The 21329-nt window shown below is 49.6% G+C and overlaps 11 protein-coding genes across 11 annotated transcripts; 5 read left to right on the top strand and 6 right to left on the bottom strand.

The window, feature by feature from the left end:
• Positions 1-290: 290 nt before the first annotated feature.
• Positions 291-3487, top strand: P174DRAFT_514088 (transcription factor domain-containing protein; the record flags this gene model as incomplete). The annotated part of the gene is made up of 9 exons (XM_024832052.1): positions 291-319; positions 672-759; positions 783-830; positions 970-1076; positions 1139-1447; positions 1505-1942; positions 2008-2273; positions 2338-2847; positions 2916-3487. 9 exons carry the CDS (start codon positions 291-293, stop codon positions 3125-3127), a joined length of 2007 nt encoding a protein of 668 aa, XP_024680241.1. The 3' UTR covers positions 3128-3487.
• A 1670-nt stretch (positions 3488-5157) lies between these two features.
• On the top strand, positions 5158-6690 carry racA (putative Rho GTPase Rac). Its single transcript, XM_024827877.1, has 6 exons — positions 5158-5471; positions 5545-5577; positions 5683-5741; positions 5803-5983; positions 6061-6293; positions 6354-6690. Exons 1-6 carry the CDS (start codon positions 5439-5441, stop codon positions 6412-6414), a joined length of 600 nt encoding a protein of 199 aa, XP_024680242.1. The 5' UTR covers positions 5158-5438; the 3' UTR covers positions 6415-6690.
• Positions 6691-6735: 45 nt separating this feature from the next.
• P174DRAFT_505691 (RNA-binding protein) lies at positions 6736-8250 on the bottom strand. The gene is made up of 3 exons (XM_024831275.1): positions 7543-8250; positions 7234-7462; positions 6736-7177 (listed from the first exon to the last, which is right to left on the bottom strand). The coding sequence occupies exons 1-3, from the start codon at positions 8084-8086 to the stop codon at positions 6970-6972; spliced, it is 981 nt and encodes a 326-aa protein (XP_024680243.1). The 5' UTR covers positions 8087-8250; the 3' UTR covers positions 6736-6969.
• A 190-nt stretch (positions 8251-8440) lies between these two features.
• Positions 8441-9713, bottom strand: P174DRAFT_443630 (uncharacterized protein). The gene is made up of 5 exons (XM_024827878.1): positions 9277-9713; positions 9037-9217; positions 8882-8980; positions 8775-8827; positions 8441-8708 (listed from the first exon to the last, which is right to left on the bottom strand). Exons 1-5 carry the CDS (start codon positions 9638-9640, stop codon positions 8527-8529), a joined length of 879 nt encoding a protein of 292 aa, XP_024680244.1. The 5' UTR covers positions 9641-9713; the 3' UTR covers positions 8441-8526.
• Positions 9714-10011: 298 nt separating this feature from the next.
• Positions 10012-11681, top strand: P174DRAFT_374741 (uncharacterized protein; the record flags this gene model as incomplete). The annotated part of the gene is made up of 5 exons (XM_024822593.1): positions 10012-10113; positions 10167-10416; positions 10486-10924; positions 10980-11531; positions 11582-11681. The coding sequence occupies 5 exons, from the start codon at positions 10012-10014 to the stop codon at positions 11679-11681; spliced, it is 1443 nt and encodes a 480-aa protein (XP_024680245.1).
• On the bottom strand, positions 11515-13168 carry P174DRAFT_410307 (cytochrome oxidase assembly protein SHY1). Its single transcript, XM_024824234.1, has 4 exons — positions 12729-13168; positions 12121-12633; positions 11952-12057; positions 11515-11868 (listed from the first exon to the last, which is right to left on the bottom strand). Exons 1-4 carry the CDS (start codon positions 12973-12975, stop codon positions 11766-11768), a joined length of 969 nt encoding a protein of 322 aa, XP_024680246.1. The 5' UTR covers positions 12976-13168; the 3' UTR covers positions 11515-11765.
• P174DRAFT_443633 (UBX domain protein) lies at positions 13161-15185 on the top strand. The gene is made up of 5 exons (XM_024827879.1): positions 13161-13291; positions 13394-13446; positions 13510-13631; positions 13695-14799; positions 14859-15185. Exons 1-5 carry the CDS (start codon positions 13213-13215, stop codon positions 14895-14897), a joined length of 1398 nt encoding a protein of 465 aa, XP_024680247.1. The 5' UTR covers positions 13161-13212; the 3' UTR covers positions 14898-15185.
• On the bottom strand, positions 15137-16475 carry P174DRAFT_514096 (coiled-coil-helix-coiled-coil-helix domain-containing protein; the record flags this gene model as incomplete). Its single annotated transcript, XM_024832053.1, has 4 exons — positions 15137-15508; positions 15567-15828; positions 15984-16166; positions 16198-16475. The coding sequence occupies 4 exons, from the start codon at positions 16473-16475 to the stop codon at positions 15476-15478; spliced, it is 756 nt and encodes a 251-aa protein (XP_024680248.1). The 3' UTR covers positions 15137-15475.
• A 66-nt stretch (positions 16476-16541) lies between these two features.
• P174DRAFT_452939 (uncharacterized protein) lies at positions 16542-17809 on the bottom strand. Its single transcript, XM_024829121.1, has 3 exons — positions 17614-17809; positions 17394-17560; positions 16542-17323 (listed from the first exon to the last, which is right to left on the bottom strand). Exons 1-3 carry the CDS (start codon positions 17792-17794, stop codon positions 16925-16927), a joined length of 747 nt encoding a protein of 248 aa, XP_024680249.1. The 5' UTR covers positions 17795-17809; the 3' UTR covers positions 16542-16924.
• Positions 17810-17948: 139 nt separating this feature from the next.
• P174DRAFT_443635 (ketopantoate reductase family protein) lies at positions 17949-19950 on the top strand. The gene has a single exon (XM_024827880.1). The coding sequence runs from the start codon at positions 18244-18246 to the stop codon at positions 19486-19488; it is 1245 nt and encodes a 414-aa protein (XP_024680250.1). The 5' UTR covers positions 17949-18243; the 3' UTR covers positions 19489-19950.
• P174DRAFT_422816 (uncharacterized protein) lies at positions 19567-21185 on the bottom strand (the record flags this gene model as incomplete). The annotated part of the gene is made up of 6 exons (XM_024825079.1): positions 19567-19885; positions 19986-20097; positions 20151-20213; positions 20265-20319; positions 20414-20989; positions 21045-21185. 6 exons carry the CDS (start codon positions 21183-21185, stop codon positions 19567-19569), a joined length of 1266 nt encoding a protein of 421 aa, XP_024680251.1.
• Positions 21186-21329: the final 144 nt, after the last annotated feature.

Consider the following 21329-nt stretch of genomic DNA (forward strand, 5'->3'; position numbering starts at 1 on the left):
TGGGAAATGGCGGGGGCTGTACCTCTCTAGGGTTCTGAGATGCGGCCCTTGATGGCACTTGGCCAGTCGTGAACTCATGATACTATTGAGCATGATATTTAGTTATATTGAAACGGTGGTGGGAACTAGTCATTATTCATGAGAACGAAAGCTTGTCTTCGGACCTCCCTTGCTACCTGCTAGTGTGTAGTATTTATCTGGTACACTCTACTCCGTACGGGCTGGAGTACCGACAGAGTACAGACCAAGCCGCATTGGCGCGAGACCGAAAGAATCCTGGTCATAAAAAAATGTCTTGGGCAAATACAGAGTATCAATGGTTCATGATTCTTGTCGATTGAGGCTATTCGGCTGCAATTGTAGTTCGTCCATTACACATAAGACAAGGCTCCAAGTTCTTGCCTCAGGCACGAGAATGAGTCAGCAAATTTCCCCAGAACCGCCGAGTTTCGCGCTTAAGGGGTCACGCCGTTTTTCTGCCGATTTCCGGCACCTAAGCACATTCCTTGTGTCAATACCACGCTTTTTGCATGTGTTAACGGCACTCCGCGGTACAATACCGTTGGCGAATTTTTCTTACTTTATACTGATGGATTTGGAGTTCCGGGGTGTCATAGCACCACATGGGCTGCCTCCACAAGCAAGTTTGATAACGCCCCGGGCACCACCAGCGACTTTCGGAACACGCCGAGGCTTCCCCGGCCGGTGACAGGCTTCGATTTCCCAAATAGGAGTTCGGAACTTGGCGAGATGGAGAAGGTCCCCCGCAAATCACTGGAAAGCGCCGGGGTGGTAGTAGAAAGGCCTGTAACGAGTGTAAACAGCAAAAGGTGAGCTAATCAGTCCTTGGCTACTGGGCTCGCGGTGTTGAAGGGCCCAAAATGAAATAACCTACCTTCATATACATGATCAAAGACCTTTTTTTTGTCCTCGACTGCTTGCTGAACATGGTATGTTGGGTTTCAATAGCTTCGATGTGATATTGTTCAGACGCCGGCAGCCGCATGTTCGCGCTGTCGGCGCCTTCAGATAGACTGCAAGGTTGAGCCTACATTCAAGCGAATTTCCAAGCGGAGGTAAGTCTTCTACAATCCGGATCTATACTCGAGTACCCTTTTCCTGTCTGACTCTTTGACAGACGCAACGCTGAAATGGAAAAGGAGATCGCAGAACTCCGTCGACGGCTCGCTATCAATGGCGAGCGGCCTCAGACGGTGGAGGCCAATGCCAGCGATGAAATGTCGCAGTGTTCAGAGGATGTGTACTGTGGACCAGACTCCGCGCTTTCCAGTCGGAGTCGCCCTCTCTCTGCCCCCTTGGAACCGCAACCTCTGCCAGCTCCTTTGGCTTTACCCAGAGACAGTTCCATCATCTCCCAGGATGACAGTCCTTGGAGGCTGGAGGATATCACCCTCTCCAGACAACGAGTAGCACGATTGTTTGACCAGTACTTGCCCGCTTCCCCTTTCTCAAGAGGGACTGGCGCCTGTTAACGACCCGCTAGGTACTTCACATATTATCACCCCTTTCTGCCCCTTCTAAACCCTCAAAAGCCTCCCGAGGAGTATCTGCGCCGCAACCGCTTGCAAGCCTGGACGATCATTTGCATCGCTAGTCGTCGAGCGCCATCCGAACCGGGTCTTCTGAGTTCACTCACTGGGCCTTTCAGCAGGCTTCTTTGGTCGACCCTTACAGGAGTTCCTCAAGACTACCGTGTGGTCAAGGCTTTATGCCTACTTTGCACATGGCCGCTGCCTACAACGAGTCAAAGGACAGATGCTACCTTTATGCTTAGCGGACTGATGATGCAGATTGCGATGCAGCTGGGTCTGCATCGGCCTGTCCAGGCAGAGGAGTTTACGACTTTCCGAATGGAAGCTCAAGGAGAAGCAGTGAAGGATCGTTTACAGACATGGGCTATCTGTAATATTGTGGCTCAGAAGTAAGTAATGGCGACCCCTGCTAGCAACGTCGTGCGTCTTGGATGTTGATAAATGTCCTTTGCAGCGTCGCAACCGGCTACGGACAGCCTCCGGGCACCATCTATGATTGGGCGCTTGAGCCACCATCTCTCCGAGACGCTGATTACAATCCTTCGGATGACTTGCGAATCCGATTGCGGATTGAAAAGTTCTGTGACCGCGTGACAAAGGCATTATATAGCGGAAAGCCCGAGCCAGCCGAATTCATCAGTTCGGAGAAGTTGTTAATCGTGCAGCTTCTGGAGAGTGAACTTCGGGAGATGGAGGTCGACTTTGGTCGAGACATATCACGTATGGACATCTGAACATCTGAACTGCTGTTGTTGTTGAGCCGCCGCTAAATTGTCATCTTCAGACATCAATATGATCCATCTGCGAGCCGCGGAGTTACACCTGAGATACTTTGTGTTCCTTGGTTCTAATCCACGAGGTGAGGATTTGACAAAGCTTTTCATCGCCACGACATCATTCCTCGGACGAGTTTTGGACTTGGAGACATCTCCTGGAGAACTGATCGGCCACGCCACCAACTATATCCTCCAGATGATAGTCTCTGCTGCCTTTGCCCTTATGAAGCTGTTGAAGAGTGATTTCAGCCGTCATATCGACTTCGATCACGGCAAATTACTGTTCAATGGAGCCATCTCGGCCATCCGACGGATAAGTGTTATGGATCATGATCGCCCTGTTCGCCTGGCCGATATCTTAGCTCAGATGTGGAATGCAAACGAGGCAGCACATTCTCCGGGCGAGAATATCTTGGAGCTGAAAGTTCGCTGCAGAATGAGCATGAGTCATGTCTATGACACGGTCTGGCGCTGGCGACAGAGATTCAGGCCGATGCGAAGCGTCGAGGACGCGCAAGGTTAGTTTATTCTTATTACTTCCGTATTCTGGCCGCTTGAATGATCGTGTAAAGCTGACTTTGCGCAGTAACCGTGGCCAACCCGAACATATCGGCAGCCGCTGGCACTGTCACCCGGCAGCAGGACGATGATACCCTAGATGAACCTGGTTTGATCTATCCGCCAAATTTCGACCAAGGGGCCTTCATCAGTGAGGCAGGGTTCTCTGAAGTTTTTGATTCCCTCAACTGGGTCTTTGATGGGATCCCAGATTCTTTCGTTGCACCGCCGGTCATGTAGCCATATAGCGACCTGTGCAACTGCACATGAACAACCAGTGATCTTGGCTGTCCAGGCGACCAAGTGCCAATTGGCCGGAGCTCACAGATATCTATTTACGACTTCATCTTGTGTATATAGAATACTTGCATGATACCATTTGATTTAGGGAGTGCAAAAAGGGTGATACGATTCTCGATCGAGAGTTCGTGGAAGGAAGATCTCTCGGATCACACTTGCCGAGGCTGTAAATCAGCACAGTGATTGCTCGGCCCCACATATCATAACATGGTAACTGCGCAGTTCTTTTGCCAGGGGTTTGGTGCGCATGGCATTTACTGGGACCGACGGTTACGAGGGAGTCTCAATGAAGTGCATGCCTTGAAGACTATTGTGGATGTAAGCCGATCTGAGGTCTCGCTGTCTAAACGGCTGGGAGATCGGATTACTGGACGAGGTCCCCTCTGTGAACACACAGACCATATATAAGCGCGCCCCGTTGATGAGGAAGCCAATAGGCGTACCTGTGTGCTGCCATATGGCTGCTTGTATGGTGATACCAGGGACACCTGGAGCACACACCCGTCTCAGATGATCGGTAGGGCATAACTTTAAGCAGATGGAAACTTCCCCCCTTATCAAGCATGAGTAAATGATTAGATGTCCTATTCAGCGCTGGATGCTGATCATGGCTAGGGATGTCCATGTAATGCAGCCAAGACGCGATAATGTCACCCCATGCTCATGGCAACCTAGCGGCCTCAATGTAGCAAGGCTAGATGCACTGGATAATTGGGAGGTTAAGTACTGTTTCTCGTCTTCTACTGGTTAAGAGGGCTCCGGTGGCGGTCAAATAATGGGGGACACGGCGTCCAATGGTGATGATTGCTGGAGGTATTTTCTAATGCGATATCATCTAGTCTACAATGCATGGCGCATAGAAGATATTAATGGCAGATACTCCATAGTCTAAGCACTGAGGTACTATCCAGCTAGACCTCAATACAGAGTATACTAACTAGGTTGTTCGCTACCAAGTATCAACTTAGTCTCGCTTAATCCCAGAGATGGACGGAAAGTGAGTCTGGACTAGAAAATGAGTTTTCGGGAGCAATAATGGCACCCTATTAGGACGGAGTACCTCCATACCTTGCCTTCAATATTCCATGGTTCGTATGGGTCAAACCCCTTGATCCTAAACAAAAACAGAGGTATCTACTGTTGCCTGAAAGATATCTAAAATATCAATAATTTCTGCATTTGGATTTTCAACAGTCTCAGACGCGGAGAACTACAGGACTGTCGTTATAAAAGCAATTGAGGAACATCGCCGTATATCTGTGCTCATCTGATCGAATTGATCGTTCTGTTCCACCAAGCAAGTAGTACGGAGTGTACGACTCTTACTTCTGCTTGAACTGTCGCAAGCGCCTCAGGCAGTGACAGAACCAGTCAAAACTACCTTACAAAGAGAAGGCTGGGGACTTGCAATACAGACACTGACATAGATAGCTCGCAGGTACTTTACTTGTAAGATCTTGGTTAGCCTGGACTTGATCATCAATATATTAAAGAAGGGTGTACCGATGATCAATCAAATACCAGCCATCATCAATCTGCCTTCATTCTCCATAAGATCTGACTTGACGTCTCTGTTATCGTGCCTCATTCCCACTTATAAACTCCTGATTATAGGTGCATACTACAGTGTATAAAGATCACTTGAGATTTAGAGCTTCTATCAAACACTGAGCGTCGGGAGCATCCTCGGGTGCAGCTCTTTTATCGCTGATTTCTGCACCTCCCTGCAAATAATATTGGTAGACCAAAAGTACCTTGATCTGTATACAAAGTGACAGACTGCTTAACTTCCAAAAGGTGAGCTATCCAGTCTGGTTCTCCTTCTACACGGACCGCAATGGAGCTACCCTCGCTCGTCCCGATTAGCCCCCACTCTCTTGTCTTCCCCCAACCACAAAGACCTCCGCCCCTCGATCTTGTCCTGTTTCGCTGCTCAATGACCCTTTTTTGTCCTCTTTTTGTCCTTTGCCGTCTTCAGCTTGTTTGCTCTCTCTTCTAAAAACTTTTTATGTGCTCTTTGTCGTATACAATTGCATTGTCCTGACTCATTTGACTTCTCCTTTTGCAGATATACCCTTAAAGATTATTATCGCCCCATCCGCCTTCACTTGACGCTAAAAACCCCCATAATTCACTTCGCGACGCTAATTGATCGCTATCATTTGGGTTCATCTTTACAAGCTGTTCATCATCATATCCTCACTGTGATTTTCTTCTCTGTGCATATACCCTTAATTCCAACAACAAAACCATGGCGTCCGGACCCGCGACTCAGTCATTAAAGGTTAGAACTCGCGAGATATCCCATGGATTGTTAGTCGGTTGACCAGACCGCGGCTAACAGGTGAACCTTACAGTGTGTGGTGACAGGTGATGGTGCAGTTGGAAAAGTAAGTGCTTTCCCTCTTCTTCTCTCTTCCCCCTGGACATCATGAGATATTGCCTGGTGCTATCTTTACCTGGTAAATGACAGCAGCTAACCTAGAATATGATAGACATGCCTCCTCATCTCGTACACAACCAACGCATTCCCCGGAGAATACATCCCTACCGTGTCCGTGGCTTCCTCCCTTGCGCTGATCTCATTCGAAGCCTGTTGTTGACCCGACTTCCAGGTTTGACAACTATACGGCCAGTGTGATGGTAGATGGCAGACCCATCAGCTTGGGACTGTGGGATACTGCTGGACAAGAAGATTATGACCGACTGAGACCATTGTCCTACCCTCAAACCGACGTCTTCCTCATCTGCTTCTCCATTGTCAGCCCTCCCTCGTTTGACAACGTCAAGGCAAAGGTGCTTAACTCCTCTCTGGCAGCTGCTGTGCGCTCACAGCTTAGCGATTGAATCGCTTCGACTAACCGTTCAAGTAGTGGTACCCCGAGATCGAGCACCATGCTCCAAATGTTCCCATCATCCTTGTTGGTACCAAGCTCGACCTGAGAGACGATCCCGCGACGGCAGAATCCCTCCGGCAGAGAAAGATGGAGCCTGTCTCGTACGAGCAAGCCCTGGCCGTCGCCAAGGAGATCCGAGCGCACAAGTATCTCGAATGTTCTGCCCTCACGCAGCGCAACCTCAAAAGCGTCTTTGATGAAGCCATTCGGTATGTTTGGCATTGGCCCCGTGGTCGTGACGTTGTTCCCGATGCTAATTACATCGCCAGTGCTGTCCTTAACCCTCGACCTGCCGCAAAACCGAAGAGCAAGAAATGCACCATTCTGTAGACTCTCATTATCAGCTTTTTATCATTTAATCATAAACAACTAATTCGGCGTCTGGGATAGTTGAAGGTTTTGCAATGATCCCCTTGATGATTGTTCCAACTGTGTTCATATTTCTTTTCTCGCTTTCTCTGTCACATGTCATGATCCTGATGAGCTTCTTTCTGGGTCAGGACACCCCCTTCCTCATCTTGTCGTCTTTTCGTGCACATGCAGCATAAACTTGTAACATGCTACGCCATAACAGGAAGCTGTCGCTTAATCGATTTTTAACCTCCATGGTCCTAACTGTTACGTAGATATGGCGCGTGTTGGAAACCAGCTGTATGCAACCTATCAAGATTTCCCTTAGGGACCGTGCAGTCATTGAAGATTCTATATACTTCCACCCACCCAACTCAATCCATCCAGTATTCACACTCATATAACGAAGACAAGAAGGATATCTCTGATAGAACATATCAAAGGTGGCACACCGGCAATTGGAAATGGAAACTGAAAAAAGGCTTTTTGTCGTCGAGCAACACCATTGCTGAAACTCCGTCCAAGTCGAGCGCCTTACGCTATACGGGCTCTTCGACTGGGATGAATACCAGCCCACTGATCGGCGCCCTGGTCCTCGTTCTCTTTAGAATGAGGTTTCTTCGTCTTCGTCTTCTCCTTTTGGATATCCTTGGATTGACGTTGTCTCTCCTCGTTGAGCTTCTTGTTCTTGGCTTCGATTTTGGCTCTACGATGCTCAGATTTACCGCCGCCGCCGCCGGCCCTACGATATCGTTAGTTTCGAGATTCTCCCAATGTGTCTAGTCGCGGTGCACTCACGTCAATTCGACATTGATTCTCCGAGGGGGATATTTCCCATCATCGAACATGGAGTGGTGGTAGAGTTTCAGGCAGGTCTTCATGCGGTCATAGTTGTCAAATTCGATAAAACCGAATCCGCGGCATTTGGTCGGTTTGTCTTTCTCAGTGGCTACGCGAACTGAGGCTGGAGGGTTCTTCTCAAAGTGCTTTCTGAGGGAGTCGGCAGTTGCCGAGTAAGGGAGATTTCCTGCGAGAAGAGAGCGCGAACGATATTAGCAATGCTGCGGCTGTGCCATATGCCATTGATAACAACAAGGTTTGACTTACCGACGAAGCAGATGAAACGTGCGTTTTTCTCGTGATGTTGTGAGTGATCTTCGGCAGGGGCTGTCTCTGTAGATTCTTCTAGCTGCTGTTGCGTCTCATCTGCGGACTCTTTCTCCTTTTTCTCCTTCTTGGATTTCTTATCCTTATTGCTCTTCTTGTCCTTCTTTTCCCCCTTTTCGAGCTCGTTGCCCTCAGCCTCTTGCTTCTCGGTAGGTTTCACATCGCCATCAATGTCCATGGAATCGGCCTCTGCGGTCTGGGGACTTGACTTCTCCTCTTCTTCATCTTTATTTTTCTTCTCCTTCTTCTCTTTCTTTTCCTTCTTGTCTTTCTTATCCTTCTTATCCTTCTTTTCTTTCTTCTCCGGCTTGCTGTCGGCAGGCGCTGGGACTTCCTCGGTGGTGTTCACGTCCTCAACAACCTCCTTCGCCTTGCTCTTTTTCTCCTTCTTTTCCTTGCGCTCTCCCTTGGCCTTTTCCTGCTTCAGCTTCTTGCCCTCAGGCGCAATGGCTTCCTCGGCGAGCTTGCGTTTCTTGTCGCCCATTTTGGTGTGATATGCTCGGAGTAGCTGCTAGAAGGGTCTTTCTTATTAAGATGTGACAGTAGAGGAAATAAATCAAGCAGATGATACTCCGTATTGAAAATCAGACTTAGAACCACAGCTCGACGGCCAAAACAAAAATGGAAATTTTGAGTCGGCAAAATTACTGCCTCCAGAAGCTTAGCGGAAAAGGGAAATTTACTTTTTTGCCGGGCGGTTGTTTATGGCGGTGAGAGCTGTTGGCTCCACCGAGTTCTTGCCTTAAATTCCAGGCAATCAGTTGTTCCAAGTATGTGTACTCTGCAGTGTGTCCATTTGTAGTACGCATCAACTCTACACATGCGAATAGAACTTCTGGCACGATTTTATATAAGTATGCATACCTTTTGAATATACAGATGCCCCAATAGCAACGCCAATGCCACAGACAATAAATACTTCATTTAAAATACTAGAATCTGAATCCGCTTCTGTTTCGCTCCATATCTTTCACGGAACTCGGAGCGAGTGAGCAATTGAAGGAGTGGGAGATGTGTTTCCTTCATGTCAAAGATGCCACGCTGCTTTTGATCAATGTAAGACCCGTCAATCACGATACGCTCTAGTTCGTCCAATTTGAGGCTCCCTGTTTCCATTAGTATTACTTCGAACATGACATCCGGTTAGCAGCCCAGGAAGGAACAAGACGTACCAGCGTCGATCAAGTCCGAAATTCGGGCGGGAGTCCCGACTCCAAGGCCTGTTCTGTATAATTGTCAGACAAATGGTCAATTGAGGACAAGATCGTAGTGAGCATACCGTGCGCGCTGCAAGAACTGTTTTGCTTCCTCCAGCTTGATGTGCTTTGCGAACAACTTGCCAACTGTCGAATCCTTGGTCTGGAACGTACGGAGAGCCCTGGAAAATCTGATCAGTCCCACCCCAGGACAGCGATATACGTCTGGTCTACCCACCTCACCACATCAGCTGCTCTAAGCGCAGCCGGACATACCACTAGCGTATGCGGCGTGCCCTTTTGCTCCGATGCCTTTGCGAGTCCGGATCCCTTGTTGGGGCTGAAAGCTTTGAGAAACGCAGGAAGCTGGTCAAGCGATCTGGGTGATTCGAAAGAGGATGTGTCGAGGAATGCCGAGTCTAGAGCGTCGAGTTAGCCTGATTGCACTTGAGACCGAGCAAGACGGATACAAGCATACCTGGAACGCTCAGATCACCCAATTCAACCGCAGTCAACTCCTTGTTATGTCTCTTCGCCTTCTGAACAAAGTGATCAGCCAGCAACCGGCCGTCCATCTTGCCGATAGACTCGTCGATGCCGCCTTTGCGCTCCTGCTGCTTGGGATCCTCATCCTGCTCTTTCTGCTTTTGTTGCTTCTGCTTGTTTTTGGAATTCTTCTTCTTCTTCTTCTTTTGAGGGCCCTCAGCCGCCTCCGGGGTATTATTATTTGCAGATTTGGCTGGTGCAGCTTTATCTTCCTTGGCAACTTCCTCCACCTGTCTCTTGCGCTTCTTGTTCACCTTGACCGAGAGGCCGGACGGGTTCGGGGGAGCGTCGGACATTGCAAGGCAAAGAATAAACTCGTATATTTGCAACTATCGGAAGATTTTCAATAGCACGATAGAGCGATTACGCCGGACTCTTGCTCGTCGCATTCAGGTGCTTTCTGCTGATCACAACTTTTTATGCTGAGTCAGCTGTTCTTATCGATAAGCTTAAGCCAATTAGAACGGGCCCAGAGTACCTACCGTGGATGATCCAAGACGCGCTCCGCCCGATCATCATATGAAACCCCTCTATCGTGTACTTGAATATCGATTGCTCTATTCACTCCGGATCATTCTCAACACTCCATTGATTCGAATTAATATTGCGCGACATTTCTAATTGTGGATGATCAGTTGACTGGATCTCTTGTTCTCGACAGCTATAGATGTCAACGACTCCCAGATCGCACGGCCGCCGGCCGTCGCGCGATGCGGCAGCTTCAGATTCAAACATGAATACTCCGGCGGGAGATACAACAGCCACTAGGGTTAGTCAACTCTCAGGATACTTGACGGTATGGTCTAACGAATCGATGGATAGCTTCAACGACTCCCAATTCACACGAGGTATCCCCTCACCCCGAGCCGTCTAGCAGGGTCGACAACCCCATCTGCCAACCCTCCGGTCTCTCGATGGACACCTGGAAGAAGGCTTACAAATGCCCCGTCGACGCCCTATGGACTTCGCGCGATGCAGCGGCGCGCGGCCAATACGCCCGGACGCGATCGCAGGAAGAGCGGGCGGATTCAGAGAGAGACAACGTTTGACATTCTGCGGAATCTTGGAAAGGGTACGCGCGCTCAGGATCAAGATTGAAAAATTGCATGGATTCGCAAGCTCATGGCTGACTTTCAACTAGCTCTTGCCCCTGTTTCTCAGCCGATACGCTCGTCACCGCAAGAGAAACTGGAGCCGACACCGGAACCAGAAAAGGAGAAGGATGAGATCGAGGAACTTGACAATGAACCGGAATTGGAACGGCCGAGGCTCTCTCTACCTCTGGAGGAGGTGGAAGAGGTCGACGAAGGAAGTCCCGAAATGCGTCCACCAAGGCTGTCGTTAGCGTTCGACGAGGAAGACATCACACATACATCTGTTGAATACCCACGAAGAGCGACTAGCGAATATGACAGAGCAAGACTATCTATGATGAGTTACGGTAATCCACGACTAAGCGAGAATTTCGGCGACTCGACCAGGTTGGGGAGCGGTTCTGAAGGCGGCGAAGACGATGATACGGGCATGGAAGGAGATGGGCCGGACGATACAATGATCAGCCAGGGGGCTTTTGACAGAGGGTGAGTGTTGAGGGCGCTTTTATTGTTCATCTCGACCCAGCTAATTATGGTGCAGAGGCGAAACGGAGGATCTTGGGCGATTCAACTTCGAATTCAACTTCCCATCTCCACCTCCTCCTGGTGAGGGTGATCTTATGCACGACGAACCTTTGAATGACGACGAAGGTTTCGAGCTCCCTCCGGTTGATCTTGAACCAGAGATAGGTCCAGAATCAGACATGAGCGATGGCGATGTCGGCGGTGTCGCTGGCGACTTCGGGCTGGAGCTCAATATGCCATCACGAGTTTCCTTGAGCGAGAGTCCAGGGCTCGTTGGAGGAGGATTGCGAGACGAAGATAGTGTGCACCCAGGTGCCAAGCAGAAGAGACTCTCACGCCATGGAATTCCCGTCCCCAATATGCCAGTGGGAGTGGTTCGAAAGCTAGCTACTCGGTTTGCCCGTGCAAGGGCCGGATCCAAGGCCAAGATAAGCAAGGCAACCTTGGCTGCTATAGAGCAAGCCTCGGCGTGGTATTTTGAGCAAGTCAGTGAAGACTTGGCAGCGTACTCTAAGCATGCAGGGCGAAAAACTATTGATGAAACTGATGTTACGACTTTGTTGAGAAGGTGAGTGAGATTGCCTTGATTATGGCACCAGGAGGATGCTGATCTGCTAGACAACGGCACATCAACAATGCCACTACCGTTTTCTCTCTTGCGCAGAAGCATTTGCCAAAAGAGCTCCTGCAGGATATGAGATTGGCGATGCCACCGTGAACAGGGATATATACTAGAGGATCTCAAAAAAGGACAGAGCCGAACGCCGTCAGACAATGCACATGGGGATGACACATCGAGAGTTTACGACCAGTTCCGATTCTGGACGACACGACGAGTGGCCTCATTTGGCCTTTTGCGAATGACCATCCACAACATTATTGATGTTGCCAGCGACAGGCCGTACCTGTTGATTATTAGCAACTAGAGTCGAGAGCCGAAGGAGGCTAAGCTCGAGTGCGAAAAACATTCTCGCGCATGGAAACATACCATGTGAAGATGTACTGGCTGTGGTTGTTTCTCAGGTTGACCTCAGCTGCGCGGCCGATGGGAATACCCTTGGCTTCTCTGTCCATCGATTCAACCATGTCCGGCACTGGGAGATTCAAGAGTCAGTCATGTCGGGAACTTCTGCTCGGACTGTTAGGAATTTGCTTACCCATAGTTTGTTCAATCCAAACCGGCTGACTTCCCGTCAGTTCAGCCATTTGATGGACATCGGGGAAGTAGAATTTGCCTTCCTCAGGCTTGTTGTCTGGAGTAAACATGTTCTTCTTCCACGGCTCTCGCAGTAAGCCCTCGACGACTACCTCGCCCTGTGGTAACCCGATGGCTCTGTCTTTCTTGTTCATCATCTTCTTCGAAATCCAGCCTCTGTTCACAAGGATCGTGCTTTCCCCTTCGCCTCTTTCTAGTGGAGTGACCACGATGAAGCCTTCCTGGCCTTCGCGCATGCGCGGCCCGATCAACATCTCCTGATCGTGTCTGAAATGACCCGTAGCGTAGACTCGTCGGTAATCAAACTCGGAGATGGCGGTTGGATCAATACGGGGCGGCAGTGGGAGAGGAGGCTTCACGAGACGATCCTCGAATTTCGCAATCAACTTCGTCTTCCAATCGAGCCGCTGAACCTGCCAGGTGCCTAGGATAAATGCCGTGACTGGAATCAATGCTGTAGCAAGCCAATTGTAATTAGTCAATAAACTTTTATTCACGAGGATGCTCCCAGAAATATCTCGGTTGCATGAGGTATGAGGTGCATCGTACCTAGGATGATCAGGCCAGGCCCATGTTTGCGTCCCGTGCGTACAATCTGCGCAGGATGATCAACTACAGACAGCCATCTAGGATCATCCGCAAGCTGCCTATTGCTGGAGAAACGAATCTGTTGGCGGCGGCATCTGGCGCAAATCGAATCAAGCTCGAACACTGCGCGAGAACTCCGAACAGACGCAATTTGTGACCGCCACGATGTAGCTGCCCTCTGCTGCAGAACGGTGAATATCGACCGCATGATTGATCAAAATGCGGCCTCTGCAGTCGACCTTGGTGCTTTGCTTGAAGAACGGATGATGAGGAGAAAATGCGGGACGGACCTTTAGGACCCTGGAGAGGAACCCGTGATCGGCGGAGATCAACGACTTTCCCCGACGAGCTGTGCTGGCCTGGCCATATGGCGTGGTTTGGCTCGCTTGCGGACACATAAACAACCATACTCGGTTCACAAAAAAAGAGAATTCAGGGAGCCATCATGTTCTACTCTGGAGGTCTTCAGGAAGGAATCTCCCTTGCTGTCACGGAGGGGAAAGCTGTGGTCTGCTTCGTTCGAGGTCTGTCTGTCATTCCCCGCACGGCCGCTATGATCGCATCTGCATTACATATGATGCTACTATCGCTTGGAGTCGCATGCTGATTGACGGGGATGAATGTAGATGACGAACAGACTAGTAGTGTATGGGAGGATGAATACTTCAAGGATGACGAGGTAAATCCCTCGATGATGGCGATCGCTGTTGTATGGCTTCTTACCGAAATGCCATCTACCTAGCAATTTGCACGATTACTCGAGACGCGATCTGTTTTGCTACGACTCACGAAGGGCAGCGATGAAGCCGGATTCTTGACGTCGTTTTGCCCAATTGTCAGGTTTCCCGCAGTTGTTGTGATCAAGTACGAGTGACCTCTACCGGTGCGTTGGTTGCGAACAAGTTCACTGATCTGTATGGATTGCAGGAATGGCTTGTTGCGAGAGTACCTTGTGCCTGAAATATCCAAGGACGACTTTCGCAGCCGGCTAAGGGCTGCTCTTGACGACACTCAATCTACGACGCAGAATGTTCCTCAAAATACCTCCAGTGCCTCGGCAGCAGTCTCCTCTGCTCCTACGCCTGCTCCTGCGCCTGCTCCTGCGCCTGCTCCTGCGCCTGCTCCTGAACCAACAGTGACAGCTGAACCTACGCCTACACCTACATCTGCGCTCTCAGATCCAGAGAAGAGCCAGCCAGAAGCTTCCGGGACACGACAACCGAAGCATCATCAGCAAGAGCATGATCCTAGTACTGAACAAGCCCAAGAAGCGCCTACGAAGGCAGCTGGTTCTGATCGTGCTCCTCAACCTACGCGGAAAAGCCAACAGTCGAAGAGAGAGCAACAAGTTCGGCAATACGTCGCCAATATCCAGAAGCAAAGCATCGTCGAGCCTAAAAAGGACACATTATCGTCTCCCGCCGCCGACGCTGGATCGGGTGTTGGTCCTTCAAGGCAAGCGTCGACACCGCGCCAACCATCGCCTCCCAAGCAATATCGTTTGCAAGTCCGATTGTTTGATGGCAGCTCAGTGCGAAACAGCTTTGCACCAACACAGACTATCCGTGGGGATGTACGCCCGTGGCTTGACGGTCTATTACAAGATGAGAAACGCCCGTATAATCTTAAGCATATCTTGACACCCTTGCCCAACCGAACGCTCACGATCGCCGACGAAGAACGTACACTTGAAGATCTTGGATTAGGATCCACGGCGAACCTTGTGATGATCCCCATCAACTCGTATACAGAGGCATATAACTCGTCAGGGCCTAGCTTGCCGTTGCGAGCTGCATATTCTGCGTACGGCTTGCTCTCCTCTGCAGTTGGCACCGCGACGGGCCTAGTGGGATCTTTCATCGGCTATAACCCGGCTTCTTCAGACTCTTCCGGGTCTGCTCCAACCACCAGTTCGTCTTCCGGAAATGGAGCGCGGAGTCCGCAGCCTGCTGCTTCCAGAGGTCCTAGGATTCGGACATTGCGAGATCAGCACGAAGAGCAGAATGACAGTCAACTGTACAATGGGAATCAGGTAAGCCACCACGCGCGGAATTCGAGACTACGATGACAGCTCGGCTTATTTGTCTCTAGCTGAATTTTGAGCCTCGGAGAGATACAGATGGGCAATAAATTGAAGTGATTCCGATCCTATATGGCGTTACGGTTATTTCACTAATATTTTGATATTGTCTATCTTGCATCCGACAAGGGCACTACGTAGATGCCTATTTTCACTTGCTTCTAAGCGGTTGAAAATCTGTTGGGCCGCTAGATGGATGTCTACTCTCGTCCAGGACTCACTTCCCAATATACCCAGAGTTCTATGTCAGTATAATCAAGCCTACGCTTCCAGGAACCGTTGTACATTGCACTATCATGCTACTCAGCTTTGGCAAAAAATGTGGTATCTGTTCGAAGAGTGGAATTTCATCTCATTGGTTTCCTGTTTTCAACTTTTTTTCTGGCTTCCTCCTGCGTCTTCGGCCCAATGAGTCGAATAGACGCAGACAAGAAGTTTGTAAGAACAGAAGTGGCTCCCTTGGGAGAATGGTATACAGTAGAGTAAAGGTATTACGCCGCCATGCAAAGAAAAATCGTCGACACCCATTCCAAAGCTAGCCAGGCTTGCGCCAGGGCCATGTCTCACCCAAAGTTGATGTCATTTATCCAAAGAAAATGTAACAGCATGCGAGAACAAGCGATGTCGCTTAGTACTGCTTAGCAGCAGCCTGGCAGGCTTTCTGTATCAAGTTGTTAGCAGCGTTCAATATACACAGATAATAAGGGCATCAAACATACCAGCTGGTCAAGGTACCATCCGCAAATAGTCATGTTGCCCTGGTTCTCATCCAGGCACTTGCGGAAGTTGCGAACGTCGGTCTCGCAAGCAGGAGTCTCCCAAGAGCTGTTGGTGGCACTGCTCTGCCACAGTCCGTTGTCCATAGGCTGAGCCTGAGCGGGAGGAGGAGCCTGTTGGGCCTCAGCAGGGGCACTGCTGGAGGAACCGCCGCTGAACAGGCCGCCGATGGCGTGTCCGATAGAGGAACCAACTGCGACACCACTAGAAAAAGAGATCAGTCAGTCAACGTCTTTGCATGCAAGAGAATGATTCCTCGGCGCAGAAACTGGCGAGGCAAGTCCCCGGTAAGTCTTATCGCGACGTTGCCACCAGAATGAATCACAGCCGAGGATCTCACGGATGTGCGGGCAACTTACGCTGCGGTCGAAGCCATCTGGCCGAAGAGTCCGGGGCCAGAGCTCTGCTGAACAGGGGCCATAGGAGGAGGAGCCTGCTGAGCCTGGGCAGGAGGGTGAGCAGCGGTCGAGTGAGGCTGGTGGTGCTGAGCAGCGGGGGCAGCAGCCGGTCTTGCGGGAGCGACGGTAGGTCTGCTGGGGGCGCTGCGCGCAGGGGTAGGCGCAGGGGCGGCACCACGGCGTTGACGAGGCATTTTGGTGAGTGTATTTGTGTTGGAAAAGCGGAAAGATAAGGTGTAGTTTGATGAAATTCGATTCTGCGGTAGGAAGGTGGAAGAGTTGTTGGTTTTTATATGTTGTTGATGGAGGCGCCGGAAAAGAAGAACCTCGAATATGCGTCGGCGGAGACAGAGAACAAACTCCGATCCAGCTGCCAGATTTCCGATTGCTGATTGGCTGCGCCCCTGGCTTATGTAAACTTACTACGGCAAAAATGGGAACATCACGTGCCATAGGTTGTAAGATAAATTACGCATTGTAAGGCAAAACAGGTACACAGTAATATGAGAGGTACAAATGCATAGAATGGTCTATTCGGAAAGTACCTAATTCTGATTCATGGCATAGGTCATGTAATTGTGCCTGCTGAACCTCTTCAGTGAGATAGCTAGAGTGCTTACGCTCTTCGCATATAGCATTGGTAGTCCTTAGCAGTCATGTTGTACCTCTGTGGAAACGTAAGCTCGCGGCATGAACATACACGGCGCCTCTTACGGCCAACCCTGCCAACGACGAGGTGATGAGACTGATAGCAGGGCAGTCCGAGGGACTGACAGACTGACAGCCTAGTTCAGCTCTGCTAACGATGCAACTGCTGAGATTCAATATGGGCACTGAGGTCGGGCCGGCCGACCGAGATGAAAGGAGTCATGTTGCGATTGTAGTCATCATCCCACCTCTTCTCACTTTGCCTTTGCTGCCTTTCGAGCTTCCATTTTCTTCTGCCGTCTTTCTTTCTTTCGTTCTTGCTGCTCCTCCTTGCTTCGCTTCTTCCTTTTCCTGGTGGCCTTGGAAGTCTCATGCCTGTTTTTGTCTTTCTTCTTCTTTACCTCCTGAGAGTTTTCGGATTGTGTTGTTTCCAATGCCTTTGTCAGCTGCTCCGACTCTGCAATCATAACCTCCTCGCTGTCCGACTCCTCGTTATCAGGTTCTGACTCCGAGTCCGAGCTACTCGTACGATTCCTGGAAGATGTCTCAGATGCCGTGGCTTTCTTAGCTAGTAGAGCTGCTTTTAGTTGAGCGCGCGCTTTCTCTTTGGCCTCCTGTTCTTTGCGTTTCATATCTAGTTTATCATTCCCGACCTACACGAAGTTAGTACGTGTCCACGGTCAAGGTCTGACAAAAAGAAAAGAAAAATAAGATGTGACATACAAGGCCGTGTTTGATAAAGCGGCCAGCTGCCTCTTTGTCAAGAGTCATAGTCCGCTGCTCGGGCTCAGTCTCTAGCGCCTGAATTTTTCCGAAGTATTGCTTGACGCGAGTAAGCTCTCGGAAGACAGGATGTTCCTTTGCATTGACGCCATGAAGACGCAGATAAGCTATCACTCCATTAGCAAGTTTGAAAAGGTAGAAATGAGGCAGAGAGCTGTACAAAATATGAGAGATTCCAAAGCGTAGGTAACCAAGACGTGAAATTTCGCCTTGTCTAGAACCGGGAGTTTGTTCGATGTCTCGGAGACCGGACTCTCCAAAATTGGGTTGAGCGCCTCTTCCAAATCGTCAACATTATCATCCAATTGCTCAAGAAGCGGTAATAGGTCGGCAGCCTCCATCTTGTGAGATACGATTGCAAATGCAAAATTAGCGTTTTTTTGATAATCTCGATGGATAAGGGCGATTTTTATCTAAAGGCGGTGAACCTGGCGGTGACAACCCTATTGCCTCATTCTTTACTTTTTGACCGTCATCGTTATCTTCATGCTTCCACTATCGCATTATTATTATTAGCTCAGAACGGCCTCTCAAAGCTACTGAAGCTGAGGTGCGTCATTGATCATAACCAATGGGAGAAGAATGAGCAGCAGGTGAAACGATCTCAATTCACCCTTTTTCCATCTGAGAGATAGCAACCGAACTCGCTTGCAGGGCCCTCCCATTCGTCAAAGTGTCGCTGTACGTTTCCGGGCGCCGTCCGCTCTTGCGGACTGGCTTTTGCGAAGTAGAGATCTTTACTCGGCTCTGCTCTCGAGGAGCGCCAGTTCGTCGATCTTTATCGACATGGATGCATGAAGCTGATGAAGCATCCCGTGAGAGCGGGAGGCGCAAGCTCTCGGGCCGAATACACATCTTGGGACTTGGGAATGTAGGGACTTTTGTTGCTCATTCGCTTGCAAGTCGGCCATCTCCGCCTCCTATTACCCTCTTGCTACATAGTAGGAATCTTTATGGGGCTTGGTTAGCAAAGAAAAAGTGCTTAGCGGTCAATACAAACGGCCTCGATGATATCAAGACGGGCTTTGATGTCAACGTATTGAGTGACCGGACTTGGTATTCGCTACCGTATTGGAATCAAAATGGCGAGCTCAATACAAATGGTGATAGCGTTACAGAAGAAAATTTGGAAGCCGGCGTGGAAGAGTCTCTTTCCCAGTCGGAGGAGGATGATGAACATATCGAATGTTTGATTGTTGCGGTCAAGGCACCCATGACCGCGAGAGCCCTGGAATCAGTCAGTCACCGCTTAACCCCTGACTCTACTGTACTCCTTCTGCAGAATGGCATGGGCACCATCGAGGAGATCAACGAAAAAGTTTTCCCTGACCCGCATCAACGTCCACATTACATGTGTGGCATCATTTCGCATGGCTTGGCGCGGAAAAGGGACGCCTTCCATGTTACTCATACCGGTATCGGAACTACTATAATCAGTCCTGTCTTGCCGCGTGATGCCTTGCCATCAAAGGATGAAAAGGATACGGATTGGGCACCGAGCACGAAATACCTGACACGCACTTTGACCCTCACGCCGCCGCTCGTGGCTGTCGCCGAAACTCCTTCGTCCCTTCTACTATATCAACTGGAAAAAGTGGCATTGAATGCTATCATAAATCCCCTTACGGCTCTGATGGACTGTGAGAATGGCGAGATTCTCTACAACTATAGCTTCACCCGCGTGATGCGTATGCTCCTCATCGAGATCTCGAGTGTCATTTGCGCCTTGCCTGAATTGCAAGGTATTCCTGGCATTGAGAACCGCTTTGCACCAGAGCGGCTTCGATCGATGGTGACGAAGCTCGCGAACCAGACTGCCAAGAACACCAGCTCCATGCTGGCCGATGTGCGATCTGGAAAAACCACGGAAATCGAGTATATAAACGGCTATATAGTGCGCAGGGGGGAGGAGCTTGGCATCAAGTGCGCGGTTAATTATATGATCAAGCATCTGGTGCTCGCCAAACAACAAATGGTGAAGCAAAGAGTGTCCGGAGCTATCCCAATCGACGTTTTGGATGGCTCTAAATTATGAACAGCTCTTCGCCCTAAATTCCGAGTCTAGTCCTTCCTCGCGCTCGAGGTCAGTCGCCACTGGCAGCACCTCGCTTCCTCAGCAGGATACCGCTTCCAAGGCTGTGTCGCAGAGGCCTTTGATCTGCTTCCAACGCCTGAGCAGCGTGCTCACTTTCCCGGTGTACTTCTGATCCGTTTCTCTGAGACTAAGGGCTTCCAGAGCGGCGATTGTCTTGTCTGCTTCCTTCGCGTATGCGCGAATCCATTCTTGGATGATTGCATTAGATTTCTGGGCGTCGCAGCCCTTTGTCGAATAACCAAGGGCATAGTTCCGCCAATCTCTTCTTGTCATGTATTTCAGACAAGCGGCAATCTCGGTTCGATAGCAGGCACCTGTGGTGGTAACCTCATAATTGCTGGATATTTAAAATCATGAGCATTTGATATTCGCACAATACGGCAGCAAGCTAGAGAATGAAATTTAAGACATCACAGATTAGTTGAGATTCAACATACCCGTAATATTGCTGCAAATGCAGCTCTTCCTGAAGGGACGCACTGAGGTCTCGGAAAATGATATCATCAAGGTATATCGCGTCAGAACCATTCTCCTCGAGGTAGAACCCATCTGATTGAGGTTAGAGTGGCATGCACGTGATGAAACCTGTTGATTTATCTCACATTCAACAAGTAGGAAATCATTCGGATGAGGCCCATAGCTCATATAAATTTCCTCTCCGGAGTCTTTACCCTGTTAGCAGAGTTCACCGAGTTGAGGCGCGGACGCATCAATACCATAGTGCCTGGTTGCCCTGAAGACATATTTTTGGCCGTCAAATTTTACGTCATCCTAAAACGGGCAAAAGTTTCAATGATCAGAACAGGTGACAAAAGACTGGACAGTGTGATGGTGTTTGAAGCGGGTCAAGAACGACAAGACAAACCTCCACATCCGAGTGATTAAAATAATCGGCGAAAGGCAGCAATGCCATGGCGTCATTTCGATCTTCTGGCGGTTTTTGACCAGGCATTAAGTAGTAGAAACTCCTCGTGTTGACAATGAGCCAGTTGTATGAATAAGTCTCCCAGTCTACATCTGGAAAAACAGACACAACGCTGCTCCAGGCTTTGTGCAATCTCTGTTCCTGCTGAGCAAGGAGGTTCTGGTGAGATGTCTCATAATCATGCTCATCTTTGCGCTTTCGTAAGGTGTTCCATGCGCCAGATATCGAGGGCGGAAGCAGATTCATCTCACTGGCGCCGTCATCATAGCACGGATTGGGTCCTCGTACAGACCGTGGCCATAAAAGGGGCATGCTGTCTTCGAAGTCCCGACGGGTCGGCCAAGTTTGTCGCCAGAGCTCATACTTCTGGAGATCCTCCTTGTCCCCGATAGTCAGGAAAACAGCAAGTAGCGCATGGACGGAAATATCCTTAGGGAATTTTCGCTTGAAAGACATGGGAATGCGTCTCATTGTCAACATTGCCTTCAGTGGAACCGTCAGAATGATTTCGCCTTTCTTCATACACTATATGTGAGTACAATTGTCAAGTAACTATTTGATCATGACATACTTCAATAGCTCGAGTGGATATCATTCCTAAACCACGGCCTGGGAACCGCGCAGGAGCAATTCCATTCACAATGACTCCTTGGGAGATGGCCCATTCTGTGAAACGGTCATGGATTTCTCCAGGCCACCAGTCTGGCATCATCTTTGCAGATTGACCCTGACGCTCCCTAGATCCCAATTGCATGCAATAGCATCGAAGAAGAGGGAAATATCGGAATTGGCTTGGCGTTGCTGCAATTCTGTCCTATCGACCGATGTCTTTTCAATGCATGGTCATATATCCAGG

Source organism: Aspergillus novofumigatus, assembly GCF_002847465.1.
Source record: "Aspergillus novofumigatus IBT 16806 chromosome Unknown P174scaffold_6, whole genome shotgun sequence".
Classification (NCBI taxonomy): Eukaryota; Fungi; Ascomycota; class Eurotiomycetes; order Eurotiales; family Aspergillaceae; genus Aspergillus; species Aspergillus novofumigatus.